General features: G+C 37.3%; 1 protein-coding gene across 1 annotated transcript in view; it reads right to left on the bottom strand.

Annotated features, from left to right (window-relative positions):
- LOC144977841 (uncharacterized) overlaps positions 1-27445 on the bottom strand; it is a 73762-nt gene that overhangs the window by 30345 nt on the left and 15972 nt on the right. Inside the window, exons 3-5 of the mRNA XM_078923248.1 lie at positions 17514-17668; positions 12947-13087; positions 7-147 (exon numbers count right to left, since the gene is read on the bottom strand). Coding sequence (XP_078779374.1) covers positions 7-147; positions 12947-13087; positions 17514-17668 — 437 coding nt within the window. The remainder of the gene's footprint in view (positions 1-6; positions 148-12946; positions 13088-17513; positions 17669-27445) is intronic.

Below are 27445 nucleotides of genomic sequence, written 5' to 3'. Positions count from 1 at the left end.
ACTCACGTTAATAATGCCAAGATTGTTCTCTTTGTCAATAGAACATTCTACAATGCTGAGTCCTGTGGTCGGATCAGAGTATGAAATTGTATCATTCTCGAATGGCCCGTCAACATTGAAAAGTCCATCTGTGGCGTTAACGTGGTACTGAAAAATCAAAACAGACAATATTATAGACATTACTGATGATTACATACAATGGGTTTACATTTCTATGAGCAAGGATAGTAACGGGGAACACAATGAAACACTAAAGTTCAGTGACAAATTTTGCGCTTTCGTTTATTCGACGACAATCGGCATATTTTAGGCCACGAGTCCACCGCCAGGGAGACGACAATAATAATAATGATGATGATGATGAAGGTGATGATGATGATGATGATGATGATGACGATGATGATGATGATGATGATGATGATGATGATGATGATGATGATGATGATAATAGCAATTATATTATTATTATTATTATTATTATTATTATTATTATTATTATTATTATTATTATTATTATTATTATTATTATTATTAGTAGTAGTAGTAGTAGTAGTAGTAGTAGTAGTAGTAGTAGTAGTAGTAGTAGTAGTAGTAGTAGTAGTTGTTGTTGTTGTTGTTGTTGTCGTAGTAAAAGAATCAAGATTAGTGACGAGCGGTCCCAAGCATGTTTAAGGACCACGGTTCCTGGGAATTGAGAACCGCAAGGAACGGTTCTTTTTCGACATTGGACATTCACAAGGAATCATTGGGACCGTCACACGATTGGAACCGTGCCTGCAGTAGATGGCAGGAGATCTGCTAATGAAAGTAAAAGCGGAGATGGCTGTTTCCTCAAAACATGTAAATAGTGTTATAACACTATTCATTATGTATCTGTCTGTGCGTGTGTGTGTGTGTGGGGGAGGGGGGGGGGGTTGTGTGTGTGTTTGTGTTTGTGTGTGTGTGTGTTTGAAGATAGATGGAGCGGGTGAGGTCAATGTTAGGGAGTGAAAAGAAACGGGAAGGTTAATATTTTGTATTTGTGGCATGCTGGACCAAAAGTATGGGAAGAGTTTGTTTTGATTTGTTTCTTTTTTCCTCTCCATTCTTTTTTTTCCTCTTTTATATTTCTACCTTTGGATAGGACGCCAGTCTATCGCAAAGTACTTTTCGCCAGATCTAACAGACCCAGCTACCCATTCACTGCTGGGTAGACAAGAAGATCAGAAAAAACAAATTTCGACTCCACCCAGGATTGATCTCTGTCCCTTTGCGTGGGACCGTCCTCAGCACGGCACTAATCAAGATGAATGAACGAGGGCGTATCATCCTTTCTTAAAAAAATATAGCATTGTGGAGAACATAGTGCTTATTTGAGTCAATAAAAAAATTGATACGGCGCACAACTCTACTGACTGAAAGATTTGAAAATTAGAAATGTATTTTTTACAGATAAATAAACAGATAACTTGATTTCCTTTTATAGTTTAAAGTCAGTTTGAAAGTTCGTTGAGTCAAAAAGATATCATAAAATATGTACCAACGACGACACTTGACTCCCAAAATCAACTAATTTTGACACTGTAAAAAGTTGTCAATTTGCGTCATCTATTTATGACATCAAGTATTATTATTACTTCCGTTGTGTTGTTGATTTCTCGGTGATCAGTGTTGTTATGTATGTTCTAATTGCGTTTGTTGTTATTTGTGTGTGTGTGTGCGTGTGTGTGTTTGTGTTTGTGTGTGTGTGTGTGTGTGTTGTGTGTGGTGTATACATGTGTGTGTGGGTGTTGGCATTTTTCCGCAAATCGTGGCATTCATAGTGATATTCTTCACTTGATCACATGAAGGTATTTCAGTCGCCATTTTGATTCTTTTTTTTACTATTAGGGTTAGCTCGAGATCGAGGATATTTCTTTTTCTATTAAGGTTAGTCATAAGTCTTAGTAAAGGTGTAGGATGTTTGTTTTTCCATAAGTTAAGTAAAGGGGAGACATTCCGAAAGCTCCTACATCCCCAGTATTCTTTAAATTTGTATTTTCACCGTTGATATTTTGTCAGGCATTTATTTATTCAATTTGTCATTATATTTAGAAGTATTTTAAAAACTCTAGAACAAACCTTGATAGATTTGTGAAAGTTTAAAATTTCTTAATTTGACCATTGTTTTGATTTTCAGCCGCCATTTTGATTTGTTAAATATTGAAAGGTAGTGCAAAGCAGTCCGAGAGTTGTTTTTTTTTTCTATTAGGGTTAGCTCGAGAGGTTAGTCATAAGTCTTATTAAAGGTGCTAGGAAGTTTGTTTTTCCATAAGTTAAGTAAAGGGGAGACATTCCGAAAGCTCCTACATCCCCAGTATTCTTTAAATTTGTATTTTCACCTTTGATCTTTTGTCAGGCGTTTATTTATTCAATTTGTCATGATTTTTTCTATTAGGGTTAGCTCGAGATCGGATGATTTTTTTCCTATTAGGGTTAGTCATAAGTTTATTAAAGTGCTAGGGTGTTTGTTTTTCCTATTGGGGTTAATTAAAGGTACTAGGTTTAATTTTTTCTTGGGGTTAGTTGAGGGAATATATTATTAAATATATTATTGGGCCACACAGAAAAATCAACCGAAGATATACCAAATTACACAGACAACGTTGTTTACCAATCTGCCCTCATTAAATGATGGTGAGTACAGTATCGAATGAAAATAGTTCTTTCCCCGCGAAATTCCGGGCTTTTTACTAGTAGTTAAAAAAAACACAAAAGGATCGATGGGAAATTCCAATAAAACTGTGTCACAGGGTCATTCTGGACTGAATAAAAAAATAAATACCAAATTAAATTGAAATATTGTAAAAACGCATTAAAAAATAAGCGCACACGCGTAGGTTTGACTGATTTTGAGGTGCTGAATTTGATTCTGATATTATTTTATTTTTGGATTTGAGCACAAAAATGCGTTTTTTTATAAATCTAAGACGAAGGAAACGACTGACTTATCAAACGAACCGTCGAAAATAGTGCATGCACTATTCCCTACGTCTTGCCAGAAACGGGCTAAAGATGTATCGTTCTCTGCCCGTGCAGTGTTGCTTCATTTTAGTAGTCGTGTATAGGAAAATAATGGTGTCCTATTTATTTTTTTTTCGAAAGACTGACGAATTTTAGTCGATTCGATTCTGTTTTGGTGGACACAGTGCCTTATTCATGACTGCAAGGTCTTGACGCCTTTTGAATATTTCTAATTATTTCCAAGGAATTTACCCAATGGAAACCGTACGGTGCTCTTATTGGCTAACCAACCAGCGGCCTCGATGAGAAAAATATCCGCCATTGAGACATTGGCTGGGAATCGCGTTACTATAGTAAACAAGCGCTGATCGGCCGTTCATGAAATCTAAGAAAATAACTTCCTGATCGCTCGTTTAACTCAAAATTATTCAAAACGATGTCTCTAAAATGATATAAATGTGACTTCTTAAGGTTTTCTTCACGGTCAAAACCACACAACATTCTATTAATGATTGCGTCCTAGGCAAAAAGGAATATTGACCGGTCGACTGAGAGTTGAACTCGTCAGATGACAAACATCAATGCGAAGTGTAGAGAGAGTCAAGCTCTTGTTTATCTTGTCCTGTTCTATATTATAGAGAAAAGGATAAATAGTATAGCCTCGTTGTGAGTGATTGCGTGTCATAGTCATGTTTTTAAATTGTTTCTGTTGTTTATGTGTGTAGTGATGATGTGGTGGTGGTTGTAGTTGTAGTAGTAAAGGTAATGATATGGTGGTGGTGGTGGTTGTAGTAGTAGTGGTCGTGATGATGATGTGGTGGTGGTGGTTGTAGTAGTAGTGGTAATGATGCGGCTATGTGGTCTAGTAGTATGACACTCGCTTTCGGATTGGAAGGTCCTGGTTCGAGCCTCGCGCTCGGCGCATAGTTGAGTCCTTGGAAAAGGCTCTTTACTCACATTCTCTCACCGTACTCAGGTGTAAAATGAGTACCTGGCCGTTAACAGAGTTGTCTTTGTCCGAAAAATTGTAATATTGCCTAACAGGCGTCATGTCCCGTCCTACATGTTAAATGTTGACCAGGGACCCCATGTAAAGCGCTTTGAGCACATTTAGTAGATATTGCACTATATAAAGCTCAATTTTTATTTTAAAAATATTTCAATGATGATGATATGGTGGTGGTGGTTGCAGTAGTAGTGGTAGTGATGATAATGTGGTGGTGGTTGGAGTTGTAGTAGTAGTGATAGTGGTGATGATGTGGTGGTGGTTGTAGTAGTAGTGGTAGTGATGATGATGTGGTGGTGGTGGTTGTAGTAGTTGTTGTAATGGTGATGTTTTGGTGGTGGTGGTGGTGGCTGCAGTAGTAGTGGTAGTGATGACGATGTGGTTGTGGTGGTTGTAGTAGTGATAATGGTAATGATATGGTGGTGGTGGTAGTTGTAGTAGTAGTAGTGGTCGTGATGACGATGTGGTTGTGGTGGTTGTAGTAGTAGTGGTAGTGATAATGATGTGCTGGTGGTGGTGCAGTGGTGGTAGTGATAATGATGTGGTGCTGGTGGTTGTGGTAGTAGTGGTAGTGATATTGTGGTTGTGGTTGTAGTAGTTGAGGTAGTGATGATGATGTGGTGGTGGTTGTAGTAGTAGTGGTGGTGGTGGTTGTAATAGTAGTGGTAATGATGATGATATGGTGGTGGTGGTTGCGGTAGTAGTGGTAGTGATGACGATGTGGTTGTGGTGATTGTAGTAGTAGTGGTAGTGACGATGATGTGCTGGTGGTGGTGTAGTAGTAGTGGTAGTGATAATGATGTGGTGCTGGTGGTTGTAGTAGTAGTGTTAGTGATGATATTGTGGTGGTGGTTGCAGTAGTAGTGACAGGGATGATGTGGTGGTTGGAAAACACATTATAGGTTATTATAATACTTAATTTTATTTTTAAATTAATTTTAATTTTTAATTCTATGATTATTTCTTATTGTATTAAACTCACTAGAATGAACGAGTGCGTACCATAGTAAAATAAAAAATCAAAATGTGCGTAATTTTTTCTTCTCTTGGTTCACCACAATTTGTTTGGCTGCTATTTCTTGATTTTAATTTATCTGATTTGATAAAACTTTTATTCCAACAAGTTGGTTGAAGAAATCACACCAACAAGATTATGCAATAAATATCGTACTGTGACTGAGTTTATCACTGCAGAGATACGTGCATCAGTAAACATTCATGGTGATTTTGTGTGTTGGTATTCGAACAGTTCAAAGGTAATGGAACTGATACACCAACTTAATGACCAGGTTTGCAGTGGTTGTCAACAAACTGCATCAAACGAAGCAATCAAGAACTAATTGACACTAAATCAAGCCAATCATCAGATAAAACAATCTGACACTTTGCAAAGGCTTGGAATTTCATAGGAAGAGTTAGATGTATCGTTCAAGAAATCTTGGGTTACGAAATGTATGTGCCCGTTGGGTACCGAGAATGCTCACATAAACGCATGATCACATTGAAAGAGGTAGTTTTTCTTGACGTCGTAGAACACCTCCCTTACAGTTTCGATTTAGCTCCAAGTGACTTGTTCCTTTACTTTAGACTCCTTCCGCACTAGGACAAAACTGTCCCAGGACAAATTTGTCCTGTCCCACTGGAGAAAACTTCTATTCAAAAGGGGTTCCGCACTAGGACAGGACTGTCCCGGGACACACCTGCGCGAATGCATTATTTTTTAATTTTTTTTACAAGATTCAAAAGTTTATTTGTAGGCAATTGCCAATATAACTCATACAAGAATATAATATTTTCATCAACAAATCAAGTAAATAAAATCACTAATAAAGCAAGGCAAACAATGATAGTAATAATGATAATAATAATAATAATAATAATAATAATAATAATAATAATAATAATAATAATAATAATAATAATAATAATAATAATAATAATAATAATAATAATAATAATAATAATAGTGATAATTATAATGGTGATAATAATAATGTAAAATCTTCTAATTAATAGATTAGTTATTTAATAGTTTGAATTATAAATTAATAATTTAAAAATTAAGTCCTTGGTACAAATCTAATAATTCACATTTTATGAATCAACATAAGATAAGACATGACGATAATGATTTTTTACACTGTACAATGGGATTTGTTTACATAAGATTTATATAATCATGAAATATTCTTATAGCAAGAGTAATATTATTGCTGCTGCTACTACTACTACACAACAATACATACTACTACTACTACATACTACTACTACTACTAACTACTACTTACTATACTACTACTTACTACTATACTAACTACTACTATACTACTACTACTACTACTACACTACTATACTATACACTACTACTACTACTACTACTACTACTTACTACTACTACCTACTACCTACTATACTACTACTACTACTACTACTACTACTATCTACTACTACTAAACTACCTACTACTACTACCTTTTTACTATTCACTACTACTTACAAACACACAATACTACTACTACTACTACTACTACTACTACTACTACTACTACTACTACTACTACTACTACTACTACTACTACTATACTACTACTACTACTACTACTACTACTACTACTACTACTACTACTACTACACTACTACTACTACTACTACTACTCTACTACTACTACTAACTACTAACTACTACTACTACTACTCACTACTACTACACACTATACTACTACTACTACTACTACTACTACTACTACTACTACATACTACTACTACTACTAACTACTACTACTACTACTACTACTACTACTACTACTACTACTACCACTACTACACTACTACTACTACACAACAACAACAACTACTACTACTACTACTACTACTATCTACTACTACTACTATACTACTACTACCTACTACTACTACTACTACTACTTACTACTACTACTTACTACTACTACTACTACTACTATACTACTACTACTACTACTACTACTACTACACTACTATACTACTACTACATACTACTACTACTAATACTACTACTACTACTACTTACTACTACTATACTACTACCACCACTACAACTACCACCTCTTCTACCACTACTTCTACTACTACAACTACTACTACTACTACTACTACTACTACTACTACTACTACTACTACTACTACTACAACTACTTCTACTATTACGACTACTACATCTACAACAACAACAACACAACAACACTACTATACTACTACTACTACTACTACTACTACTACTACTACTACTACTACTACTACTACTAGTAGTAGTAGTAATAGTAGTAGTAGTAGTAGTAGTAGTAGTAGTAGTAGTAGTAGTAGTAGTAGTAGTAGTAGTAGTAATGGATGAAATAGAGGTTGCATATTTCTGTGCTTTACTACGTGAAAAAAAAAGATAAAAGAGAAAACAATATTGGGTGCATCCTTTAATGACCCAAAGATTGCTCAAGGGTCAATTCCGTAGACTCTATGGTGATCTCCGATCTTTTCTTAAAATGACTCTCTTGGAATCACCTCATTTTACCCAGGTGCAAATGACTACCAGTTCGCTGATGAAAGTAATCTTTGACGGACTAGCATCATTCAAGAGGATAATAGAAAGTCAGCATGGCTCGGTGGTACGGTCTTTGCTTCGTACCCGAAAGGCATCAGTTCGATCACCCGCTGATGCGCTGTGTTGCCTTGAGTAAGTCACCTCGCCTAGCTCAATTTGCAGCGCTGCACTGCGGCTAACGCCTGGGTTATACTTCGCCCTAGCTCAATTTGCGGCGCTGCATTGCGGCTGACGCCTGGGTTATTCCAGTCTTCCCTTGGAATAGACCCTCGAGAAAAATTTCCCTATGGATGAAAAAGGGAATTTTATCTTTTTTAAATTTTAAACTGTTATCTGTCTGCTCTACGCTACAGAAGCATGGATAAGTTCCGGATTTATAAGCTTAGGAGGCAAGATGGCCCATGGTTAGCGTGTTGTACTCTGGACTCAGAGGTTCTGTGTTCGATTCCGACCGAAGCCAATTTGTACTTTCTAGAGCAAGAAAATTTACTCCAATCACTCACTCCATTCAGGTGTAAAAGGGTACCTGTCAAGCTGGGATAGTAATCTGCGATAGACTAGCGTCCTGTTCAAAGATTTACAAACAAATACGTTAATTGTCCGCTTCACGCTATTGAAACCGGAATAACTCCTGCACCATTGGCGACAAGGCTCTAAAGGAGTTACTTTGTCTTAGATGAGTCCAAGTGGCTCAGAAGGACTTACTTAAAAATATTTTCATTGAAAATTCCCGAAATAAATAACGATAAAGATAATTGATCCCACAAGGTACCGAATAGATGTGCGACCGGCTTTAGACACGTTACTGCTGTGTCACAAAGTATGACACTTCTTAAATTATATTTATAAACATACGTTTTTAAATTGCCGAAAATGTTTATGTTGCTATGCCTTCTGTACGTGGTTTCATCACATAGAATTATTTTTTGAATTGTTCTTGCTTTTTTATATTCAGAATTGAAGTAAATAAATAAATCATAACTGTGAAGTTGAATGTAAGCTTCAATTTAATATACGAAAACAGATAAAAATGGACGTTTCGGGTTTCCCCTTCATCAACAACACATGATGAATTAAAAACTACAGACGAATGAGATAATGTGGTAGTGGCGTTGTTAAGATGCATAAAAAAAACGTTGATGGGCAGGAAATTGTATGCTACTTTGTGAGGAAGCGCGAATTAAAACAGAGCAATAGAAATTTATAAAAGGTGCGTACTTAATTATGTTAAAAGAGGGGAGGCGGGTAGGAACTGTGTAATGCAGTATAGAAGACAGTGAACTGAAATCAAGTGTGGACTATTGTTGGAAAATAAATACATTTACAATGGAATTGGAAATAAATACAAAATGTAAGGGATGTAGGTATTAATATATTAGTGGCATTAGCAGCAGCAGAAGCAACAGTAGAAATAGGAGTAGTAGTAGTAGTAGTAGTAGTAGTAGTAGTAGTAGTAGTAGTAGTAGTAGTAGTAGTAGTAGTAGTAGTAGTAGTAGTAGTAGTAGGGATGCAGAAAATAAAGACAGGCATTTCAATTTTGACACGGCGCCGCCAAGTCTGGGACTTTTTTGTCCTAGTGCGGAAGTCTGCTATATTTTTCTACTATCACAAACGATATGAACACGGGACTGGGACAGTCCTGTCCCGTTGATTTTGTAGCATTTCACAACGGCTTGGGACACAACGGGACTGTTTTGTCCCGTCCCAATAGGTGCGGAAGATTTCTCTAAATTCTATATGTTACAGATTTGGGACAGGACTGTCCCAGGACAGTCCTGTCCTAGTGCGGAAGAGGGTTAAGACCAAAGAGACACCTCAAGGAGACAAATTTTGGTAGTGATGGCGAGGTGCAGGCGGAGGTGAATAGTGAATAGTATCCATGAACGTAAAGGAAAGGACTCTATAGATTTGAAAATTGCGTCAGTTATCGTATAATTTGTAAAAAACTAGCCTATTATACATTTCAATCGTTCCATTCTTGATCCAAAAATTTGTACGTTTGTGTGCGTGTGTGTGTGTGTGTGTGTGTGTGGTGTGTGTGTGTGTGTGTGTGTGTGTGTGTTTGTCCTTGTTACTGTCACCGACCGAGAAGGGGACTGAATAACCGAGTTGGTTAGACGACCTTTCAACTTTTAAAATGTGTTGTTGTTGTTGTTGTTGTTTGTTTGTTTTGTTTTTCCTACATTGGTGTCAATCCGCTCCCTCGTTATTTTTTCAAAATTTTTCTTTCCTTTTTTGCCTTGATTATTTTGTTTCTGAACAATACTTTTTTTTATTTTTTGTCTATGATCAATTGATTGCTTTCTGACTGAGCGAGATTTATTTATTTATATATTTTTATTTTTTTTATTTACTTGTTTATTTGTTTTTATTTACTTGTTTATTATTCATTTATTCATTTATTGTACGCGACATGTACAAAATGTGAAAATTTTAAAAAAGAAATAAACTACTCAATGACTTATACCTTTATCTACTTAATTCATTTAAATAAAACGTCAGCTACGCTAGTTGTTCAAAATTATTACTTCTTATCTGTCTTATAATCGTAAATGTTAAACGAGTTGGTTCGTGGTTATCAGTCGGTGACAGTGACAGGGATTTTTAAAAAATCATATACACAAAACAAAATATTAAAAAGATTATCGAGTCCAAAATGGAACGATGGAAATGTTTATTAGACTAGTTTCGACAAATCATACGATGACTGAAGTAATTTTCAAAGTTATATGCGCTGTATTTTTAAAAATTAACCCGCGACTCGTAATGAGATTAAAGAAAAATAGGTATTCATGTCAGTAGCTTGTCTCTCACAGCAACAAGAGGCTACATGGTCATTATACATGAAAGGTCATACAGGATCATGACGTGCTTACATTCATTTATGCAGATTTCATCACGTTTTGAGAAGCCCACGCCATTATGGAATATAAAATAGTTGAAAAGGGAATTCAGAACTGGAAGCGACGAAGATGTGACATTATACTAATACTATTGTTCGAAAAAAGTTTGACCAATTTTAATTTCTCTGAATGAAAGCTGACGCAAAACCAAGAAAGGTTGCTTATCTCAGAAAGCGAGACAAGTTAAGGCAGATGGTACTAGATGACCGTCTGCTTTAATTGGTATTATGTCGGGGTAAGGCATTTAGATTGAAAACAATTAGAATTGCAAGCTTCTAAGCTTAATTAGATTATTGAATAACATTCATTCTTTTCTATGGAGCAAAATGAATCCTTATAAATAACATTTTATATGTTAGATTTTAAAGTCAATTTTAGGTATCCGTATACGTAAGTAATGTGTTCAGCGCTGGAAGGCTGCTTTTCACAGAGCTCTTTACATTATTGCATTTTACGACTGTTATAAGTGTTATTTCTATAAAGGACGAATTTTATTTCATATTCAGAGGATTTCTTATGACTTTGTGCTGCTTTTGACGAAATTTCATGGATTTTAAACAATATTTTAAGCAATATTTTAAAGTTTTGTAAATTTTTGGAAGGATTTTATCATCTATTATGACCATTTTTGCTTACGTTTTACGATTGTAAGGAAAAAACAGTGAGCTATTTACGTGGAATTCATGGAAAAGCAATAGAAAGGAAAGCATTCTCAATTACCAACAATAAAAAACATATTTTATACCATGAATTTAGTATTTTACCATCTGGGAGAAGGTTTTGTCAGATTAAATGTAGAACTAACAAGTATAAATCAACGTTGGTTCCATCAGCAAGAAAAATGTTGAATATTTCATATGGTACAGCAAAACCAAGGATAGATACGTTGACTGATTGACTGATTAATTTATTTAATGTTAGATTAAGTGACCAATTGATAATGATGATAATATTTGGTGTTGAATTGCCGAAAATGTAACGAATTGAAAATGAAATGAATATGTTTATGTTGTGTATATCGCACGCGTGAAAGAAAGAGAGGAAGAGAGAGAGAGAGAGAGAGAGAGAGAGAGAGAGAGAGAGAGAGAGAATAAGTAGGAGTGAAATATCTGTTCAATGTTATAGTTATCATATAACGTTATAACAAGTGTAACTAAATGACAAATTGCCATATTTATGGACAATTATTATTATTATTATTGGAAAACCTTACTATTGTCAATACATGGTTTAAAAACCACCATAGAAAGAAATGGACTTGGATAAGCCCAGGTGGCCTTTATAAAAATTTGATACACTTTATTCTGGTCCATTATCGATTCAAAAATATCGTACGCAACGCAACAACTATTCCAAGCGCAGGTTGTAATAGTGACCACCGACCTGTCAATGCCACGCTAAAAATAAAACTTAAACAAATAAAGAAAAAGAAAGTGGAACCAAAACTGCAATTAGATCTATTGAGAATTAACGACCAAATAAAAAAATAATTAAAAAAGAAAACAGTGAAAATTTGACCTCAGATATAAACATAGATGAGTACTGGAATCAAATATCGAACTGCATCACAGAATCTGCAAGAGAAACTATTCTATCTGTGAAAAAACACGAACCAAAACAAAAGTGGATGATTGACAAGATCTTGAAACTGATGAATGAAAGACGAAAACTAGAACGCAACAGCAATGAATATAAAGAAGCTAATAAGATTATAAAACGTGAGTGTAAGAGAGCAGAGGAAGATTATATTGACCATGAATGTCACAGAATTGAAAGACTAAAACAATCTAACACCAAACAATTCTACCAGTCAATACAAGATCTAAGTGGAAAACGACCAGCCATGGCAAGAAAATGCATTAAAGACGCAAACGGTAATATACTGTTCGACAACAACGAAATTTTGGAATGTTGGGCAGTATACATAAAAAATCTTTACGCGGATGACAACAAAGGGGCGTGCTTGGATAAAGAAATCTCTACTGTGAACACGTGTCCCCAGATTATGCGAGAAGAAGTAGAAGCTGCTTGCAAAGAGATGAAAAGGGGGAAAGTGGCGTATACCTCTCTCTAAAAATGTAATTTTAAGACCAAACTATTTCAGTTGAATAAAATGTATCTGTATCTATATGGTTAGCGCTGAAGAAACCAATGGTCTGTTTGTATTTCAGCGGCGTCCTCATTGGGCGCGGGCCCATGTTAGTCGGGCCTTGAAATCGTTTAGGTGTGGTGCCATGATGACCAGTTCATCCAGCCCATTCCACTCCGAGATAGTTCTAATGAAGGAAGAATTTCTGTAGTTTTGTGTTCTTGTCTGTGGGATTTTGAAGCAGTTCGAATCGTTTTCATTAGCGGACGTGATTATACTCGTAATAGAAAAATACACAGCATTCCGCTATGCACATCTTTCAGTTATTTATGCGCATTTTCCCATTCATCTTAATATGAAATAGTTAGTTGCAGTAAATCAAATTTTCTCACGGTGTAAGTTCCATTTTCGGCAGTACCATATTTTCGTACGGACATCTTGAAGAGGACCCCAGTGTTAAAAAGCACCCTCACTGCTGCGTCAACTCCGTGGACATAGAACTTTCCTTTGTTTTTCGCGTTGAAGGCTCTGACCTGAATGGAAGAAATAAAGATGGTTAAAATTTGGTTAATACAGCAAACAATATGCTTTTGTTTTGATTTTTGTTTGTTTGTTTGTTTATTTTGTTGTCGTTGTTTTTGGAAGTATGACAACCAAAATTCACGAACCAACAATTCCTTTACGTAAAATGTGAAAAGACCACCTGCGTTTTAATATTAGACTTGAAAAGATGTTAATGCTGGCTCGGTAATTACTGAAACTCCAGGGCCAAAGTAAAAGTATATACTTTTTACTGGCGGTAAAAAACAACAGTTGTCCTTATGAAAAATAAGGCCCAATCTAGCTGACATTTATCTCGGTTTCTATGTGCATGTAGCCTACATAGCAAACGCGATAAGCCGGAAATCGACGTACGAGACAACTCGCGCGATAAACATATCTATATCCGCCGAATGAATTTACATAACGAACACGATTCCAGCCTCTCTGGTGATTTGTCGAGGCGCGGGAAAAGTTGAATGAAAAATTACTTTATCGCGATTCGCGGGAATGATGTGTACTCGTGTGTAGTGTTGCCAATTTGCATCCGGGTACACGTTCTAGCACATTATTTACCCCTAGCACACACATTGCAAATCAAGCAACTAGCACATTGTCTAGAATCTTTATTTTGTTTTGGCATAATTCTAGCTTAATTTGAGAATTTTCAAAGTATATTTGGTATAATTTGAGATCATTATTGCCAAAGATTTAATCTAAAGGCTTCGGCGTAATGCAATATTACCAAATATTTGATTAGTATTATAATTATAAAATGTTTGATATGACATAAATATCTGCGAAAAGTAAAATAATAGGTGTGCTCGAATGAAGCAGGAAACCCGCTGTTTCCAAGCACGATTTCCTCTGTCGAGTGTCGAGTCATTCCTCGTTCATAGCGTTTGCTATGTACACGGACTAACGCGATAAACGGGAAATCGCACGTACGAGTCAACTCGCGCGATTAACATTTCTAGCCCTATATCCGCCTTATAAGTGTACATAGCGAATGCTGGTGATTGGCCGCGGCGTGGGAAAAGTTTACAGAATGACAAATGGCTTCTTTATCGCGACCCGCGCGAGTGATGTTGTGCAGCGTTGTGAGAAGTGTTCAGAGTTGCCAATTTGGCATCCCGGGTGCTAGATCTAGCATTCTAGCATATATATTATATATATATATATATATATATATATATATATATATATATATATATATATATATATATAACTCTATCGCCCAAATTTCAAATCCAGCATCTAACAACTTGTCCAGCGTCTTTATTTAGATTTAGCATAATTCTAGCAAGACTATCATATTATTGTAAGATCCACACATTTCTATTTATGTTTATTATATTTGTTCGAGAAAACCACTAAAGATTTTCCATTTTACGGACAATAAAGATTTATTACTACTATTACTACTAAATTCCACAATAGAAAGTATCAACACATTGGGGAAATCAATATCTAAACACTTAGCTAAAAAAGAACGACACATTATAATTGGTGGGGATTTCAACCTTCCCCACATATGTTGGGAGACGGAGACCAACACTGTACTTCCAAGCTCCAACCAGGCAGCACATCATAGAGCTGTTCTTGATATACTAGCGGAAAACACATTTGAACAACTTTTTCAACACCAGCCAAAACGCACAGATAGCAAATTAGACCTCGACATCACCACAATTCTAGCTTAATTAAACTTCTGATGTCATTGCTGGTCTATCAGATCATACCATTGTTGTCATTGACTCTGACATAAAACCACAGATGGAGCATTACAAGAAGATACCATGACTTAAGCAGAAATTCTTAACAATCAGTTCAAATCTGTAATGACTCAAACTCTCTAGGGACAACACCACCAGAAAAAATTATTCATCCCGAAATAGAAGAACTAGAAATTAAAACCGATGGAGCGTTGAAGCTGCTTAAAACATACAAGAACACAAAACACGTGGACCAGACAACATCCAGAATCACATCCTAAAACGTTATGCAACAGAACTTGCGCCCGCAATAACAAAAATATTTAACTTGTCTCTAAATTATGGAACTCTACCAAATGATTGGAAACACGCAAACATAAGAACAGTTTTCAAGAAAGACAGTAAACATGTTGCAGCAAGCTACAGGCCTGTGTCTGCTGTAAAAGAGTGGAGCATATACTATGATACACCTGGAAACCAACAATAAATAACACCTCTGCAACATGAGTGGGAAGCGGACATTCATGTGAAAGCCAATTAATCGTAACTTTGCTCATGAAATTTTCTGACAAGAACATACTAACTGATTTAAATATCTTAGTCCTTTTTTCGCAGTCCCGCACAAAAAGGTCCTTTATAAATTAGAACGTTACGGTATAAAAGGTAATATCCACAAGTGGCTTACAGCAAAGAACACAGCAAGTTATTGCCGAATGATCATCATCATCGTCCCGTCAAGTTTACTTGGGAGTACCGCAAGGGACTGTTCTAAATGACCTTCCCCAAGCTGTTGAATCACAAACAAGGCTTTTTGCAAATGACCTTCTTATCTACAGACACATCAAATCACAATAATACCAAATGCAACTTCAAGCAGACTTACACAATCTCGAACTCCTGAGGCATGCGTTTCGTGAGACAAAATGTTGTAATATGGAAATATCCCGGAGCAAAGACTAAGATCCAACTACAGACTGAACATTCACACAATGGAACAAGTTACAGAAAATCTATATTTACATCATTATAATACAAGAAACATAAAATGGCAAGCACACCTCAACAAAATAATAGATAGCAAATTCAGCGCTAAGGTTCATCAAAAGGAACATCAGAGATTGCCATGCAAACCTAAAAGTAACCGCCTACATAACAATCGTAAGATCAGTTTTAGACTATTCCTGTACAGTTTTGGACTCACACCCAAAATTGGATATAAAAGCAATTGAAGCTTTTAAGCGCCGCGCTGCAAGATTTGTCTTCAATGACTACAACAGCCCCCAAGCAGCGTACCAGACATGATCATACAGCTTGGATGGAGTCCCTCACAAAACAGATGGAAAGAACAACGACTGACTCTTATGTTTAAAATTTCAAACAAAATTATGGCCAGCTCACCAGAACAACTAGACATTCAACGAAATTCACGCATTCAAAGAAAATCCCACTCAAAACACTAAAACACTAATCTACAAACTCAAACATCTTCAAATATTAATTTGCACTCCGCACTATCAAAGACTGGGACGTTCTTCGCGAATCATGTGTGAGCACACAGATTTAGCAACCTTCAAGCAAAGATTGTGAAATATTTTCAGCCTACACACCAACAATGGCTGTCACATTTAACAATTCTCTCCGCTCTCGAATACAAATACTCAGAATTGAGTCAACTTCGAGTAACATTCAGATTCAGATCCTTACTACCCAATCACCACTGGGCGGACCGGGGTATCAGAAAAAAACAAACTCGACTGCACACGGATCCTTTTGTGTGTGAAGCGAGCGCTCTATCTGCAACCCTACTAGCGATAAAGCTGATTATTTTGTTAAAGAGATGAACTTAAATATAAGTCTCCGCTAAATGTACTCAAAATGCTTTTTCAAGGAATCCCAAACCAATAACAACACGCAACATGTAAGACGTGATATGACGCCAGTAAGACGCTTTTACATTCACTTTTTTCAACAGAGACAGCACTGCTGCCGACCAGGTACGCCTTTTTAGGTGAGAAAATTATGTGAGTAAAGATACTTTTCAAATGATTCAACTTTGCGTCGCACACAGCGAGTCTCGACCAAGGATATTTAGATTACAGGCCGAGTGTTATCCAACTGGAATACAAGCCCCAACTTATTCGACATTTATACGCTTTATGTTTTCGAACTTCAGACGTTCTAAAATAATCTATCTGTCGTCTTAAATTAGTTTTATGTCGGGGTAAACGGGAAGCGAAAAATAGTTTTATTGTAGAAATGACAAAAAATGTAATATTTTACTTTTTGTCACTTAATGAAACCATATTTATTGTCTTCCATAAAAATAAGCCAAATTTGCACATGTACTGAGTGACCAAAGCGTTTGAGAAGCACCGTTGCAACCTTGTGTCCCAACAGGGACCAAATGGATTACGTAAGTAAATCAGCCCATCGAAGGGTCACAAAATGGAATTAACTTTCTTCTTACCGATCATTTTCAGTATTTTCCTAAAATGGCAGGCTTACCCAGCAGAAAAATGTATTTTTTAAACTCAAACAATCTCTCTACAAAACAACGTTATGGTCTTATTAATTAAACAACGGTCATTGTGGTGTACAAAATAAATCTGAATAAGAAAATAAATGTATATTGTGTCGTAACAAATGTGACAATTTTGCTGTAGGTGATAAGGAGAGGGTTAAACCCAGTAACTCATTTACTTACATGCAAACCGCATTGGCCGCTTAATTTGTTACTGTCACTAAAGAAATTGTTGGCAATCTCAGTGATATCGTATCGACATGGCATAAGCAGGTTTCCATGGTCACCATCGTAGGTCTCGAGTATGGGATCGTTGAGAATGAAGGTGCTGTGGTAAACTAGAAGTTTGAAAAAAATTATAATCTCTCTCTCTCTCTCTCTCTCTCTCTCTCTCTCTCTCTCTCTCTCTCTCTCTCTCTCTCTCTCTCTCTCTCTCTCTCTCTCTCTCTCTCTCTCCCTTTAGGATTATGCATGGAATTTGTCTCATATCATTTCGGTGTTAATACATAACTTTAGTCCAGCTCTTAAAACTCAATCAAATGTCAAGTAACTTTTGCACATGTGTATATAATATATATATATATATATATATATATATATATATATATATATATATATATTGGAGGGGAATTGACTTGAATCACATATATATGTTATTTCACCTTATTTGGTTTATTCCTCCTACAGCGCCGTTTTCTCCATCCGCTTATATATATATATATATATGGATTCTTTGGGGATTTACAACAAACCAACATCCAATAACACACAAAGCAATAATCAGTGCCAATTGAACATAACAGCATTCTTCCCTGACACAATTAATCCATCTATATACCAGTAGATAGAGGAAACAGCGCCGCAGGATGAATAAACCAAATGAGATGAGAATAACTTTTATATATATATATATATATATATATATATATATATATATATATATATATGTATATATATATGTATATATATATATATATATATATATATATATATATATATATATATATATATATATAATGAGGTATGTTTCAGAAATGGGTTACCTTGTCGTGCTGTACTCACATACTAACATGAATAATCTTGTATTTGATATCAAATGAAACGTATTCAGTTACAAGTTACATATTCAACATAAGAACCGTTAGGTTACACACACTTTTGCATTCGGTTTACCCAGCGGTCAAAGATGGTGACCAGTGGCTGTTTGTTCGAGGCATGGTTGCATTTCTCATCGCCTCTTGAATCTGATCCTCGTCCTCAAATCTTTGCCCTCGCAGAATTTCTTTCAATTTGGGAAGATATGGAAATTGCATGGGGCAAGATCAGGTGAATAGGGCGGGCGTTCCGACAATTCCCTTGAATAGTCCCCGAGAAGCTCGTTCACAACTCTTGACGGGTGAACAGGTCCATTGTCATGTAGGGATTTTTTTGTATCGTTGGTCTCAGTTGATCTGTGAGAACGAATTTGTAACAGTATGACCAGATGCGACAGGCCAGACCAGAATAATGCAATGTGTGTCGAAAAAAACCCCGATTTGCATCACGTTCATCTCCCCTAGCTTTCTGCGAGCGTTTGTGGTCTTGATACATCCGAATCAAGTGACTGAGCTGAATGTCCTTTCAATTCAGGATTAAATGTACACCCACGTTTCATCGCCAGTGACAATTCTTTTCAGAAACTCAACACCATCTTCTTCAACACGGTAGAGAAAATTCTGAGCTGCTTGAACGCGCAATTGCTTTTGCTTTTTTGTCAACAAATGAGGCACCCATTTTGCGAAAACCTTTTATTTTTGCCAAATTCGTTGGTTTATATTCTGTAAACCGTTGTAATGGACACTTATCTCCCTATAAGTTCTTCTTGAATCTTCTTCCTAAACAGCTCTCGTGCTCACAACATTATCGCCACAAGTGACAACATCCTTTATCGTTAAAAAAAACTACGTAAACCTTTATATAGCGCAATATCCACTAAACGTGTTTAAGGCTTTTTACAAAGGGCTCCTGACCAACAGCAACACATAAAATGTAGAACGAGGCATGACGCCTGTTGGGCGATTTTTTTCCCCGACAGGACAACGCTGTTAATGGACAGGTACTCATTTTACACATGAGTACGATGAGAGAATGCGAATAAACAGCCTTTTCCAAGGACTCAACTATTCGCCGAGCGAGGCTTGAACTCAGGACCTTCCGATCCGAAAGCGAGTGTCATACCACACGGCACAGATCTCCCATCTTCAACTTCCCTAACCCACCTTCTACGACTGTGAATTGAAAGAGCGCTGGGCTACAAATTTTTACAATGGTCTCTATGTATTTTGACAGCAGACTTGCCGAGAAGAATTGAAAATTTGATGACAACCCGAACAATGTAGCGCAAGGAGGTTGCATCAATGTTCTGCTCGCTCTGCTAATTTCCTTGGATTAGGCTTGGACAAGGAGCAAAAGTACAACAAACTTGCCACGTCACAGCTCTATGACAAGACAGCCAATAGAGTTAACCATCGTGAACTGAGTACCAAGTCCGATATCCGGTACAATCAGATGATTTCGAATGGGCTGGGATAGTCTATCAGCGATATAGTAAACAATAGCGAGCGGAGAATGATTTATCAACACATTAAGACCGACATAATGATAACTGAAATGTTTAAAGAAGAAGACTAAATAATGGCAAAATACATTAAATGAAGAATGAATCTGTCATTTGTAACCCCCATCTAAAAATAAAACCTTGGTTGAATCGACGATTGAATTGATCCTAATAATAACTCATTGTCTACTTAGCTCGATGTTCAACTGTGGATGGAATTTCACATCATTGCCGCGCTATTGACACTGTTACAATTTTTGTTTACAAACGTGCGAATAATAATAATAATAATAATAATAATAATAATAACAAATATAATAATAATAATATAATAATAATAATAATATAATAATAATAATAATAATATAATAATAATAATAATAATAATAATAATAATAATAATAATAATAATAATATAATAATAATAATAATAAAAATAATAATAATAATAATAATAATAATAATAATAATAATAATAATAATAAAATAATAATATAATAATAATAATAATAATAATAATAAATAAATAATAATAATAATAATAATAATAATAATAATAATAATAATAATAATAATAATAAATAATAATAATAATAATAATAATAATAATAATAATAATAATAATAATAAAATAATAATAGTAATAATAGAAGAAGAAGAAGAAGAAGAAGAAGAAGAAGAAGAAGAAGAAGAAGAAGAAGAAGAAGAAGAAGAAGAAGAAGAAGAAGAAGAAGAAGAAGAAGAAAAGGAGAAGAAGAAAAAGAAGAAGGAGGAGGAGGAGGAGGAGGAGGAGGAGGAGGAGGAGAGGGAATCCTAATCACCCAGTCCGTATGCTTCATGGGGAATTACATGCGCCTTATTTATAAAATCAACGTCCTTTTCACATTTTTAAAACAATTCAACACGTAGAGTCTGCGTGAAACATGAAGGTAATATTGTGGCTTGTGGCTCACACTTGTCACCATCGACCATAGCCGTTTCAATCAAACTACACGCATCAAGCAATCAGAAACACACATAGGAAAATAAACAAGTAGGAAGAGATTTAAATACGTTTAGGAATAGTATTTTACCAGAAATTGGCACAATGGAAGTAGTAGAGAGTCTAGTCAATACAATCTGACAATACAGCTTCTAGGAAGTTGCATGTTTAAAAAAATAGTACTAAATTAGAATTGACCTCTGTCAGTAATGAAAATGAAAAAAACAATACACACCACTAAAAACCGGTCCAAATTTACAGAAGGAAAAGAAAGTTATTAGAGACTTTGAAGAAAGTTTGGCTCTATTTCATTCCTGTTTGGATTTTTCTTTTGTTATCTGCAGAGACGCCAACTGTAAATTTGGTTTATAGGAATTTCATACATCACTCGGAGGAATTTCAATGGCGAAAGAGGAATTTCCGCACACGAGAAAAGGGAATTGGGATGGTAATTGGCATTGTGTTTACATATTGTATCTTCTTCTTCTAGGTTCCATGCCTGGTCCAGGCTTCGGATACTGCATGAATTATCTCTCTCCATTCCTCCCTGTCTCTTGCTTTTTCAAACAGCTCTTGGGTTGTTAGGTTGGTGAAGCCCTTCAGTTGGTCTATGAGTGTTTTTCTTTGTCTCCCCCGGGCGCGTTTACCAGGTATTTTTCCACAACTTGCCAGGTATTCCTTCTTATCTTTCCTTACTATGTGTCCGAAAAAGGATAGTTGTTGATCCACTATTAAGGGCATTAGCTTCCTTTGTTGGTATGTTTGTTTTAGCACTTCTTCGTTCGTTTTGTGTGCGGTATACGATATTCTCTGCATCCTTCTCAAGCACCACATTTCAAAAGCTTCAATGTTCTTTTGTGTTTCTGCATTTCTAGTCCAGCTTTCGCATCCGTATAACAAGATTGGCCACACGTAGCACTTCAAGACTCGGAATCTAATCCCGAACGACATCTGTTTGTTTTTCAAAATGTTTCCCAGGTCCATGAAGGCCTGTTTGGCTTGAGTTATTCTTGCTCGTATGTCTCGGTTACATCTTCCATCTGTTGTCACTATTGAACCTAGGTATTTAAAACTTTCTACGTTGGTAAGCTGCTCGCCGTGAATCGTTATATTGCAGGTGTTGTTGTTTTCGGGGTTTTTCTGTATTACCATGCATTCTGTTTTGGTGATATTCACTTCCATTCCCTTGGCTTCACTATCTACTACCACTTTGTCAACAATCTTTTGAAGTTGGATTTCTGATGTTGCAATGAGTACCGTATCGTCTGCGTATCTTATATTATTTATGTTATGACCTCCTACTTTTATTCCCTCCATATTATTTATGCCCCTCATGATTGTTTCTTGGTATAGATTAAACAGATCTGGTGAGGCAACACACCATTGACGGACTCCTTTCTTAATAGGAATGGAATTTCCTGTAGAGTTTCCGATTTAGATAGATGCCTGCTGGGTGTAGTATAATGTTTGCATGAGTCTGAGGTCTTTCTCATCAGCGCCAATAGAGTGCAGTTGTTTTAGTATTTCTTCGTGGCGTACTCTATCAAAAGCTTTTTTGTAGTCGACAAAACAGAGGTATAGTTGGGTCTGAACCTGTATAGCTCTTTCACTTAAAACACGGAGGAGGTATATTGCGTTCCTTGTCCCTCTGTCAGGTTGGAATCCATATTGTTCTTCTGCGATTTCGGGGTTAATCTTATTCCTTAGCCTGTTGATAATTATACGCAACAGTATTTTGTTGATGTGACTTATTAAACTTATAGTTCTAAAATTTTCGCATCTGACTGCACCTGCTTTCTTTGGTATTGCTATGAAAATAGAGTTACAGAGATCTTCTGGAATTTTCCCAGTATTGTATATATTGTTGAATAATATGTGAAGTTCATCAATTGCTAGATCTCCTAGGCTTTTTAATACCTCTACAGATATTTCATCAGGGCCTGTTGCTTTACCATCCTTCATTCGTTCCATGGCATGTTCAATTTCACTTTTGGTGATGTTTGGTCCGCCTAATGGTTCTTTGAATTTCAGTGGTGGTTCATTTCTATTTGGATCATTGTACAGTTCGCCTATGTATTCTACCCATCGGCTTTCTATATGTTGTTCTTCAAATAGCAGTTCCCCTTGTTTGTTTTGGATACAACTTCCTGCTGCTTTGCTTTTCCTTTTCCCTGATAGTTCTTTTATTCTTTGGTGAGCTTGTTTGGGGTTGGGTTTGTATTCTCTTTCGATTTCGCAGCATTTCCAGTCTAGATAGTTCTCGTGTGCCTCGATGCATTTGGATTTAATGTGGTTGTTCAATGTTTGGTATTCTGCAGACCCTCTGTTGCATTTTCGTCTTTCTTCAAATAGGTTTAGAATTTCATTTGTCATCCATTCCTTTTTGCTGTTTGTTTGAGCTATTGGTAAATGCTTTTCTGTAGTTGCTTTGACACACTTTTGGAATATATCAAATTGTTTTTCACATTTTTCGTTATCAGGTTCACTTTGGCTTTGTATCATGAGTGCATTTTCAAATTCTTCTCTCATTTTTGTTTGTATGCCATTGTCTTTGCATAACCTGTAATCCCTCTTTATTCTACCAGCTGTTCTCTGAATAGCTTTAAACTTTATCCTTACTGTACAAACAACTGGGACATGGTCACTGTCTACATCGGCGCCTGGGTAGGTTTTGCAATTTAATATGCCATTTCTGAATCTTGATGATACTGCTATAAAGTCTATCTGGTTCCTTGCTCTGTCCCCTGGTGATTGCCATGTCCAGGTTCTTCTTGGGTGTTGTTGAAACCAGGTGTTTGAAATCATTAATTTATTTGTTCTACACCAATCTGCCTAGATGTTTCCTCGTTCATTTTTGTCTCCGAGTCCATGTGGTCCGATTATGTCACCATCTCTGCCTCTGCCAATCTTAGCATTTAGGTCCCCCATTACCATAAGGACTTCTTGTGATTTACACATTCGTTTTGCTTTGTCTAGTGAATGGTAAAACTCTGTCATATCTGCATCTGTCGCCTCTTCTATTGGTGCATAAACTTGAATAATATTGGTGTCAACTACAGGTCCTCTTAGCTTAACCAGCAAAACTCTGTCTGAGATTGCTACGTGCCCTTTGTAAAATTTGGTTGATTTTTGGTCTAAGATCATCCCTACTCCTTTTTGGAAAGAGGTTCCACCACTCCATATGATCTTATATGTCGTGTTGTTTTCTTGTTTTGACATGGTTCCCTGCTCTTTCCATCTCATCTCTGCCAGGCCAAGAATATTTATTTGGAGCCGTTTCATTTCTTTTAGAATGTTGTTTAGTTTTCCTTTTTGGGCACAGGTCCTGACATTCCATGTCCCAATTTTGGTTTTGTCACATTTGTTAAATTTATTTCGCCTAGTAACTGGCTGACGGTTCGGTGTGACCTGACGAACATCACGCTCCCAACCGAGCGAGGCAGCAGTCTTCCGTGAAAACATGATCCCCTTTACGCTGTCACCGTTTAACTTTTTGGACTTATTCATGCAGTTAACTCGGCAAAGTTACAAGAATGGTTTGCCATTGCCTATTCTTGTCGCCCTCTGCAGTTGGCCAGCTTGACCTGTTACCGTTCGACACCACGAGGAGGTTGCAGTAGGGCTTGATGATGATCTATCTTTGCAGACTTGGCATCATCCATTTGTCGAACACATATTGTATAGTTCTAAACAAATAACTGATTCGAACTATATTATGATATGTAAACACAATGCCAAATACAATCCCAAAGTTTCCTTATGTCAATTGAAGTAAAGCTCCAAAACCCAATGGTAGGTAGCGATTGTAGAACTGGTGGTAGAGAGGGTGATGTGGTGTTGGTGGCTGTAGTAGTGGTAGTGATGATGATGTGGTGGTGATGGTTGTTGTAGTAGTGGTAGTTATGATGATGATGAGATGGTAGTTGTAGTAGGAGTGATAGTGATGATAATGTGGTAGTGATTGTTGAATTAGTAGCAGTGGAAGTGATGATGATGTGGTGGTAGTTGTAGTAGTAGTGGTAGTGATGGTAATATGGTGTTTGCGCTTGTAGTAATTGTTAAATACCTTGACATTGTTCTCTTTAATCTTAGCGGAAAGCCAATTCCACGTCACGCTGTGAGGCACCACGATCAAAGCCAAGAAACTGAAGAATGGGGTTCCTCAGGGATCCGTTCTGGCGCCAGTTCTTGTTTAATATCGTCATTAGCGACATGCCGAACACCTCTTCCCTGAGGCTGGGATACGCGGACGACAGGGCGCTCGTTACTCAAAGTAAAATCTGGACCCGTCTCGAGGCCGTACTCACTCAGGACGTCACCAGACTCAAATCATATCAGCTTCTCCCATACGAGCCGAATCCTAAATGCCTGGGGGTTAGGCTGGACCGTACGCAGCCTTGCCTATCGGGTGCATCTCGAAGAAGTTGCCCGGAAGATAGAGAGACGCCACAATCTTCTGAGGAAGCTTGTGGGATCCACTTGGGGTGCTAGTCAAGCGCTCCTGAGGACGTCCGCCGTCATACTATGCTATTCCACCGCGGAGTATTGTGAGGTAGAAGCAAGACCGTTGAGAAGGTAGAGTAAAACGTCGCAAGTCCATGTCGGGAACACTGACAACACCGCCTAGAGAATAGGACCCGATAATGGCAGCAATCCAGCGCCCCGATGTCCGACGGGAGACGATTATAAACAACTGGCTTAATAAAATCAAAGAGAGAGGGAGTGGGGATACCCCTCTTAAGCGCATTATCGAAGGTGCCCCTGTTTCGAGCCAAAAAAAAGTCCTGGCAACCCTTGTACATACCTTCCCTTACTTTGGACAGAGCTGCAGATAAGAGATAGAAGTCGGTTTATACGAATTCAATTCCTCGAGGAGGGTGGGGACATCGACTCCTCGAAACTGTGGGAGAAGTTGACAGGCTTTTCTACCAGCAAGATACATTGGGTGGCAGCCAATCGGCTTCGGTCGAGAACCTGCTTAACGGCGCGCTCACTTCATTAGTGGGGATTTGCCACCTGTCCAACATGTACCCGTTGTAGTCAAGAGCCCGAAACCACAGAGCATCTAGTTGAAGGGTGCGTTGTGACGAAGCTTCCTTGCTGGTTCGCGACCGATTGCAGTGATAAGTTTGCATCCTGGATAGATAGTCATAACATAGTAGTGTTAGAACCATTAGAAGCTGCTGCAGTTGGGTCGTTCTGAACAGAACAATATTCCTCCCAGACACCAGGACTCCCTGGTGATTCCAAGATTTGGATGAAACAACGTTGTTGGAGAAAGTAACAAAAACGAGGTGAGAATAAATACATAATTCACTCCAAGAAACTGTCAATCACTCTACGTGGTTCCATAAAACTCCCCTCAAATATATATATATATATATATATATATATATATATATATATATATATATTGCCCCTCGCTCTCTCTCTCTCTCTCTCTCTCTCTCTCTCTCTCCCTCTCTCTCTTCTCTTCTCTCTCTCTCTCTCCCTCTCTCTCTCTCCCTCTCTCTCTCTCTCTCTCTCTCTCTCTCTCTCTCTCTCTCTCTCTCTCTCTCTCTCTCTCTCTCTCTCTCTCTTTCTCTATCTATCTCGACTCGCAAGAAAATGGATCAGTTTCGATTTCGATCCTGATTAAGTCGAGAACTGCTTTTGTTGACCTCAATGCCAACTGTAAGAGGTTTAGATCTTCAGTACACTTTAGTAATATGAATTCAGCAAGCGAATGGAGCCATGTCAATCAATATTTTATAGTATTTTATTGCAACATCAATCTAGGCAGGCACAAGAAGTCCTCAACAGACTTGAAACTGAGGCTGAACGAGTAGGTCTATGCTGTAATGCTAAGAAGACAGTATTCTAAACCTACAACCAAGAAAGGCCAATTAGCATACAAGCAAAGAATGGAGAATGGCTGAAGGAAGTTGACAACTTCAAGTACCTAGGAGGTTGGACCCAAAGCAGTTCCTCTGATATTTCTGTCAGAAAAGCATTGGCTTGGAGTGCCTGTCACAAACTCATGAAAATCTGGAGTTCAAACCTAAAGAGGGAAATAAAGAAGAGACTGTTCCTGGCAACAGTAGAGTCACTGCTTCTATATGGAGCAGCGACATGGACTCTTACAAAAGCCATGGAGAAGCAACTGGACGGCTGCTACACCCGTATGCTGAGGATGGCCCTCAATGTAAGCTTAAAAGAGCACATAACAAATGAAGAGCTCGACAATGACCTCCCCCCAGTGACCTCGAAGATCCAAAAGAGAAGACTGAGACTTGCGGGGCACTGCTGGAGACACAAGGAGGAGATTGCAAGCAGTCTTGTTCTATGGGAACCACCTGAGCGAACCAGAAGCAGAGGCAGGCAGAATAAAACCTACATTGACTGTCTGCTAGATGACACAGGAATGGACAACACCCGGGAGCTGCGTACGATTATGGAGGACAGGACAGAATGGCGAAGACTTGTGGCTCATGTTGGGCGCCCCAAGGGGCGGCCTAAGTAAGTAAGTAAGTAATCAATCTATATAGCAGTCGCCCA

This window comes from Berghia stephanieae, chromosome 8 (genome assembly GCF_034508935.2).
Source record: "Berghia stephanieae isolate SIO BIC M18660-M18661 chromosome 8, UCSD_Bste_1.3, whole genome shotgun sequence".
Lineage (NCBI taxonomy): Eukaryota > Metazoa > Mollusca > Gastropoda > Nudibranchia > Aeolidiidae > Berghia > Berghia stephanieae.
The sequence above is the reverse complement of the archived record's forward strand: the minus strand, read 5'-3'. Positions and strand labels throughout refer to the sequence as shown.